We start from the raw sequence: 8,268 nt of genomic DNA on the forward strand, positions 1-8,268 counted from the left end.
CGAGACCAGAATTTCCCTCATTTAAGTGCAACTGTGTCATTTAGCAGTGGCAATCCCTGCCCTCTTGATTGCCATGGTTAATTGAATCCGTCGATCATTAGATTTGGTGACTTCATGCCAGCTTCCCCACAGCCAAAGTCAAAGTGGGGAAGCTGGCAAGAAGTTGCAAGTCCCAGGCTTGCAGGTGAGTAAGTGGCTGTTTTGGGGGGGGGGTGAAGATGTTTCATGTGGGTTATGGGGGGGCCTAACTGGTGCTGCATGGGTTGGGTAGGCTGGGTGAGAGTTTATCAGAATAACAGAGTTGGAAGGGACCTTGGAGGTCATCTAGTCCAACCCCCTGCTCAGGCAGAAAACCCTATACCAGTTCAGACAAATGGCTGTCCAGTCTCTTCTTAAAAACTTCCAGTGTTGGAGCATTCACCGCTTCTGGAGGCAGGTTGTTCCACTGGTTAATTGTTCTAACTCTCAGGAAGGTTCTCTCTAGTTCTAGGTCAGTGATGGCGAACCTTTTAGAGACGAAGTGCCCCAAAACTGGCCCCGCTCCAGCCCCACCCTGCTTGCCCGCAGGGCCACTCACCGCCTCCAGGGCCCGCTGCAGATCGCCCAGGCAGCCCAGCAGCGCCATGGCGGCCACGCTCTCCGTGCCCCACAGCATCAACTGTGCACAATGGGCCGTGAGGGCAGAGTCTTGTCTACGCTTGCCTGGTTGCCATGTCCTTGGCTGTGCTGCTCTGCGTGGGCCACGCTCGGGGGCAACTCTCCTCCAGGGGGGCTGCTGGTGAAGAGCGGGCCGCGGGGGGATGCGAGGCTGGGGCAACGGCACATGTGCCCACAGAGAGGGCTCCGAGTGCCGCCTCTGGCACGCGTGCCATAGGTTCACCACCACTGTTCTAGGTTGCTTCTCTCCCTGATTAGTTTCCATCCGTTGCTTCTTGTCCTGCCTTCAGCGCTTTGGAGAATAGCTTGACCCCCCCCCCTTCTTTGTGGCAGCCACAGCGTGATGTAAATGCACAGGGCCTCCCGGGGGAGAGCGGAGGAGACTTATCCCAGTGACTTACAACCTTCCCTGCCGGCTTCCCCATTGCCTTGCTGGGGAATCCAAAAGGAAAGCTAGCCAATGGCGATAGTGGGGCGCTTGGCAACCAGGCGTAAGTGAAACTAGATTGCCATGCACCCAGGTAGGACCTACTAGGCCCAAACTCCAAGAACCCAGGCATAAGCATCATAGGAGTGAGTAAGTGAATCAATGTATTCCTATGGGCATTAATAATAATAATAATAATAATAATAATAATAATAATAATAAAGTTGGAAGGGACCTTGGAGGTCATCTAGTCCAACCCCCTGCTCAGGCAGGAAACCCTATACCATTTCAGACAAATGGCTGTCCAGTCTCTTCTTAAAAACTTCCAGTGTTGGAGCATTCACCGCTTCTGGAGGCGGGTTGTTCCACTGGTTAATTGTTCTAACTGTCAGGAAGTTTCTCCTTAGTTCTAGGTTGCTTCTCTCCTTGGTTAGTTTCCATCCGTTGTCTGAAAAGGCCAGAAACATTGTAAATTGCTATCACGTGACTGAAGAATGCTGCAGCCGGGGACAAAAGGCGAGTTAGTTCCCAAGTGCCCAAAATGCCGCCACGTGACTGTAGAATTGTAGGCAGCCCTGGAAATTCCAAAACTGGTCATAAACCGTTGTTCGAGGGTCCGTCGTAACTTCGAACACTTGCTCAGCAAGTGGACATGAAGCGACACTTCCTCTAGCTAGTTGGTTTATTTATTAATCCAATTTCTGTACCACCCGGCGTATTTCCTTGACTCTGGGTGAGTTTGCAAATGAAACGGTAAAACCACACAAAGGCCGTAATTCAAAACAAAACCAGGTTAAAACAGAGGTTAAAAAGAACGTTTGCTGAGTTAAAAGGCCAAGGAAATGCCTTTAACCCGCTAACCACTCCAGGGATGGCATGACACTCTTAGATGCTCCCTCCCCCCCCCCCTTCCCTCCTCCAGACCAGTTGGGAGAACCAGGTCTTAACTGGAAGGCAAGAGAGTCTGTGCTAGCTTCACCATGGACTAATACCGAGGTCTTCAAACTGGGCCCTTTTATGACTTGTGGACTTCAACTCCCAGAATTCCTCAGCCAGGCACGTGTGCCTGGCTGAGGAATTCTGGGAGTTGAAGTCCACAAGTCATAAAAGGGCCCAGTTTGAAGACCCCTGGGCTTAATAAATCATGGGAACTTCAGAGATTTCAACTCAAATTAACATCTCCGGACAGCCTTCTAAAAAAAACCACATTTTTTTACATTGGTAAACTCAGAATGGTGCAGAGAAGACGGCTGATTCTTTCGCGTTTAGCAATCCTAACAGTGGAAAAAAGCTTAGCTCATCCAAACAAAATGTTTTGATAACGGTAACGTTAGCTGATATAAATGTCCCGTGGGGTTTCTGTTGGGCTATCAGTATGGTTCATAAATAGAGCAGACAAAGCACTATGACTCTTAACCAGTGTCTTTTTTTAGAAAAGTATTTTTAAAACCCGTTAAAACATTTTATGAGCTCTCCTTTCTGTGTGTAGTTTTTATGACCTGGACCTGAGAGTTTTCAGGATTATATGTATTTTGGGGGGGGGGGAACTACCACTGGATCCATGACAAACTCCTTGCCTTTCAGAGATGGACGTGAATGGGGGGATCACGTTAGAAAATTTGAAGGCCACCCCGATCGCTCCTGGCCAGGTAACGATGATGGGGGCCCACCAGGACGTGATCATGAGCGATGGCGAGGTAATTTATTTTTTCCCTTCGCAACGATAGTTTTTCCTTTGTTGTTGTTGTTTTTTGTATAGATTTTATTAGTTTTTATGGGGTTAGGAATAAGGTGGGGTTGAGATTTAGGTTAGGGTTAGGCTTAAGATTAAGGGTTGGGGTTTTCCCAAATAACATTCTCAATATTTAGCAAACGAACAGTATTAGATAATAGTTAATTATCATAAACAATATGTTAATTAAACACTCAGTAGCCTTCTTCTTGCTAATATATATTCAAAATTACATATCGCATTCCTTTCTCTCTAATTCGTCTTTCTAGCCCGATAGTTTTCCTTTGTTAAAGCTTCAGTTGTTTAGGCATTGGGGGTAAGTTGTAGGCAAGGTTGGGCCTTCAGGTCTAACTTAAGATCCTATCCTGTGTGGAACAGAAAAGTCAGGGAAAGAAATATCTATCTATACCTATCTGTCGGTATGTATGTATGTATGTATGTATGTATATGTAGATAGATGATAGATTAGATAGATAGATAGATAGATAGATAGATAGATAGATAGATAGATAGATAGATAGATAGATAGATAGATAGATAGATAGATAGATAGATAGATAGATAGATAGATAGATAGATAGATAGATAGATAGAGAAAGGAAAGAAAGAAAGAAAGAAAGAAAGAAAGAAAGAAAGAAAGAAAGAAAGAAAGAAAGAAAGAAAGAGAAAGATATGCTTATTTATCCTCTAAGCCAGGGGTCTTTAAACTTGACCCTTTTATGACTTGTGGACTTCAACTCCCAGAATTCCTCAGCCAGCATGCCTGGCTGGGGAATTCTGGGAGTTGAAGTCCGCAAGTCATAAAAGGGCCACGTTTGAAAACCCCTGCTCTAAGCTTTCTCCATTCTTCAGATTACAGGTAGTCCTCAACTTATAAACAGTATTGAGCCCAAAGTTTCCACTGCTAAGCAAGACAGTTCAGTGAGTTTTGTCCCATTTTACAACCTTTCTTGCACGGTTGTTAAGCAACTCACTGCAGTTTTTAAGTTAACTAATGCGGCTGTTAATTAATTCTGGCTTCCCCCATTGACTTTGCTTGCCAGAAGGTCGCAAAAGGGGATCACGTGACCATCAAAAATACATGCCCGTTGTGAAACGTCCAAAGGTTGATCATGTGACCACAGGGATGTTGCAGCGATTGTTAAGGATGAAAAACAAATCACAAGTCACATTTTGCAGCACTGTTGCAAACAAAATGTTATAGGTCAAGGACTGCCCGTATTGTCTCCCAAAGCAGGTCACATCAATTCCGCAGTTTAAAAAAAAAATGGAGTTTCCTTCAGGCTTTCTGTTTTTGAAGTGAAAGGAGTCACAAAGGGTGATTTGAAAAAATGAAGGTTCATTTCTTCAGCATGGAGCTGACCGATCTTCCCCTTTTTTTGTTGCTGTCCTTGTTTGAACCGTGCTTAGTGCCCCCTGGCTAACGTCCAGGTATACCGCCTTTTCAGCTCCAGTCCCAGGGCAGCTAAGCCTATTGGGGGGGGGGGGTACAGCAAGATCCATATGTCTGTTCCTTGATGTCTAGTTGATGTCAGGGCTCTTTATATTTGGGCAGAAGGAGAGATTAATTGGTACTCAAACAGCTTTTGGGAGTGGTATTTATAATCAGACAGGTTCCTGTGAAGGAAGAGTCTTGATAGGTTCAGAATTAATAGAAGGGAATATTCGTTGACCTGTCGACTCCTTGATGCTCTTGGACCTTGTTTGTTTTCTTGCAGACGCTTCATGACCCATCTAGATAACATCATCAGTGCTGGAAGGCAGTGTGGGGTTTGCTGTCTGTTTATGTAAAGCAGACATGTCAAACACAAGGCCCTGGAAAGAGTGAGGGAACGGCCCCCGCTGCCCTGGCCCAGGCCGGCCGGCCGGGAGCCCATGTACAATGTTGTGGTGGCCATCTATGCTGAAACACATTCAGTCTTAGCTCCACAAGGCCGTCCGGAAACAGCGAGGAACCGGCCCCTGCTGTGTCGGTCCCGTCCCCTGGGTGCATGCTGGGGAGGGGTCACCCTTTGTGAGGAATGAAGAAATGGACCATGCCTTGGCGCTTGCCCTGATGTGAAGGGACTTGCCCACTATCAACTCAGACAAACAGTCCAATAATAAGCAGCAACCTAATGAAGGAACCTACCAAGAAGAAAACAACACCGACAAGGCAAACCCTTGTATATATAAACAAAAACCAAACCCCACTGCCTTCTGGTGCTGATGATGTTACCTGGTAAGGTCACGAAACACAGCCAAGCCCAGAGAGCACCGAGGGCCCCCACCTTCCTCTTCCTCTCCGCAAATCTCACTCCCCACCCCTACTAGCACTGACGATGTTACCTAGTCGGGTCATGAAATGTCTGCAGAAGAAACCAACCAGTCTCAGAGAACACCAAGGACCCCACAGTTTCAGGACTGCTCTCCTCCCAAGAGTTCCTTTTCATGTCCTGTGTGGAGTCTAAAGTTGGAGGAAAGGGTTTCAGAGCAGTTCAGGCCTGCATGTGTGAATTACTCCCCTCTTTCCTAGGTGGGGGCAGGGAACGGCGTGGCCACGTAATGCCGCGAGGTGGAATGTCTGGGTAAGAAGCCTTCAGCCTTCTGAATTCAGAGTAAGGTTAACCTTTTCTCATTATGCATTTGACCTAATAACAAACCTAGATGGTGTTTATGCAGTTCTTGTTTCCCCCTTTGCTTCCCAAATTGCCACTTCCTCTCCCGGTACGGCGTTGGGAGGGAGGGAGGGGGGTTATGTTGCATTATCTAGCACAGACATGTCAAACACAAGGGAAGTGGTTTCATGTGGCCCGTGAAGCCATCCGGGAAACAGTGAGGGAATGGCCCCCGCTGCCTTGGCCCTGGTCCAGGCCAGCCGGGAGCCAATGTACAATTTTGTGGTGGCCATCTTGGCACTTGCCCCGGTGGACCATGCCTTGGCGCTTGCCCTGGTCCCACCCCCTTCTGCCAGAGTCCCTCAGATCTGTCCCACTCCTGCCCAGGCCCCCACAGGCACCCTTGACGCGAACGATGTAGAGCTGCCCATGCCCACCCAGTAGGCCACACCCACTCCATCCACACCCACCCAGTAGGTCACACCCACCCTGGCCACACACACACACACCCCGAGGGCAACCACAGTGCTGTTGCGGCCCTCAATGAAATTGAGTTTGACACCCCTGATCTAGCAGCTCTCTTTAAGAGGATCCAGTGGGACCCATTTCTGGGTTTTAGATGCATGTTTTCCCCTCCAATTCAACCTTTCGGCTCCTGGATTACTTTAATTTTATCCTTGCCTTTCCTCGACGGGAAGGGAAACACTGCCTAGCCCAGCATTTCTCAACTTTGGAACCAAATGATGTTCGACTCCCAGAATTCCCCAAGCGGGATGCTAGCTAGGGCAGTGGTGGCGAACCTGTGGCACACGTGCCCGAGGCGGCACTCAGAGCCCTCTCTGTGGGCACTGCTGGTGGTGGGCTGTGGAGCCCCAGATTGCGTCGGTCGAGGGGCCGGCAGGCTGTGGCTGCTGATGGACACTGTTGGCCTCCATGCGCTCACTGGCCTCTGTGTGCTGGGGACGATGGTGTCAGGCAGTATGTGCCCCGGCCCCTGCCTTACCTTGCCTTGAGATAATGGCACCCCCACCCTGCCTCGCCTCACCCCGCAGGACGAGCCTCCTTCCCACCACCCCACCTGCCAGAGACCCCCCTGGATCTCCCCCAACCCTTCCCGGCCCCCACAGGCGTCCCTGCCCACGAGCAACATCGAGGTGACCACGCCCACCATGGCCACACCCACCCAGTCTGCCACGCCCACCTGGCACCCGACAATAAGTGGGTTTTGGGTTGCAGTTTGGACACTCGGTCTCTACAAGGTTCGCCCTCACTGAGCTAGGGAATTCTGGGAAGTTGAAGTCACACATGCCAGCTGGGGAATTCTGGGAGTTCACACGTCCTTCCTGGGGATGAAAAGTCCACAGTCTCCTGGCTGTGAAGGTGGCCACGGTTGGGAAAACTCTGGCGCAGGAAAGTCCGCCTGATCTAGGCAACCGGGGGGGGCAATTCCTTTTAAAAGAGGAAGGCGCGCGGAGCGCAACTGGGGATGGGAGCAGGGCACCTTGACCTGCTGTCCTCCCTTCCTCATGGTGGTCTCCCCCCTCCCTCTTTCTCTCTTCCAGGCAAGGAGATTTCATCCCAGGCGGCCCGCAGGAACAGACTGTCCAGGGAGAGGGCTTTGCAGGACAAGAGAGGGCGAACCGGCCCAGCGACCCCCGGTTCAGCCGTCGCTATTGAATGTTTTTATTGTTTTTAACTGTACAAATGGCAACCAAGACTAGGGACAAAGATGCTCGACACTACGACTCTCAGTGTACCACTGAATGTGACCTTTAAGTTAACCTTCATTGTTTCACTTCCTTAGCTCAGTACGTGAAGCCATTCATAATTTTTTTTTTTGTTTTTGTTTTTTTTTGGGTAATGTGTTTCTGTAGGTGCTGCCGCACATGCTCATCCTTTCGAAGAAAACGTGTTTCTTTTACGAGGCATTCCATTTTCTATAAATAAAAGGGGGGAAAAAAGTACAATTTACAATTACTCGGATACTGGCTCTGAGGGGGGGGGGGTCTTCAAGAAGCGGCCTGCCCTAAAATTGCAGGCTAACTCTGCCGACAGCCAGGAGTTCGAGCCTGACTGGGTCAAGGTTGACTCGGCCTTCCATCCTTCCGAGGTCAATAAATAAGAGGACCTAGATTGTTGGGGAGGCAAGAGGCTGACACTGTAAACCGCTTAGAGGGGAATATAAAGCACTGTGAAGCGGTATATAAGTTTAAGTGCTATTGCTACCAGCATGGCTATCTGTCACCTATATATATCATCTATCTCTCTATTGTCTATCTACAACAGGGCTTTTCAACCAGTGGTACGGGTACCACCTGTGGTACATTGGCACCCGGCAGGTGGTACGTGACCATCCTAGAAAAGTGGTAGCGGGGGAGGGGAATGAGCTAAACCGGTGGCAGCACCGCACAAGCCTGAGCGAGAGACGGCTGGAGCTGCAGGGCTGTCAGGGCTCAGCGGAAGCACCAGGATCAGCGCCAGGCTCCAGCTGGAAAGCAGCACTGATCCTGGCACTTCTGCTGAGCCCAGAAGAAGCGCCGATCAGCTGGAATTTTGCAGCATCTCCAGGGTCTTGTGATTTACATTCAGATGCTTGGCAACTGATTCATATTTATGATGGTCACAGTGTCCCAGGGTCATGTGAAGTGACCAAAACCTGCTGCAACCACCCAGCAGATGGGGGGAATAAAAACCAAACACCCTCCCACCCCACCCCTGCTGCCAATCCTCAACAGAAATGCTCACAACAATGAAAACCTCGGACAGGAGGAAGAGCACCGCCGGACGGGCAGGCAGGTGTCTTGCTCGGCTGTGGCTTGGGGGGCACTTTTTTCAGTGCCATTGTAACTTCGAAC

The 8,268-nt window shown here is 49.5% G+C and overlaps 1 protein-coding gene across 1 annotated transcript in view; it reads left to right on the forward strand.

The window, feature by feature from the left end:
• Nucleotides 1–7,367, forward strand: part of SAFB (scaffold attachment factor B) — a 39,240-nt gene extending 31,873 nt beyond the window's left edge. Inside the window, exons 19-21 of the mRNA XM_029286769.1 lie at nucleotides 2,669–2,781; nucleotides 5,332–5,383; nucleotides 6,976–7,367. Of these exons, the coding sequence (XP_029142602.1) occupies nucleotides 2,669–2,781; nucleotides 5,332–5,383; nucleotides 6,976–7,090 (280 nt within the window). The 3' untranslated portion in view covers nucleotides 7,091–7,367. The remainder of the gene's footprint in view (nucleotides 1–2,668; nucleotides 2,782–5,331; nucleotides 5,384–6,975) is intronic.
• Nucleotides 7,368–8,268: the final 901 nt, after the last annotated feature.

The sequence above is a fragment of the Protobothrops mucrosquamatus genome, unplaced genomic scaffold (assembly GCF_001527695.2).
Source record: "Protobothrops mucrosquamatus isolate PMUCROS unplaced genomic scaffold, P.Mucros_1.0 scaffold4875, whole genome shotgun sequence".
NCBI classification, from domain to species: domain Eukaryota; kingdom Metazoa; phylum Chordata; class Lepidosauria; order Squamata; family Viperidae; genus Protobothrops; species Protobothrops mucrosquamatus.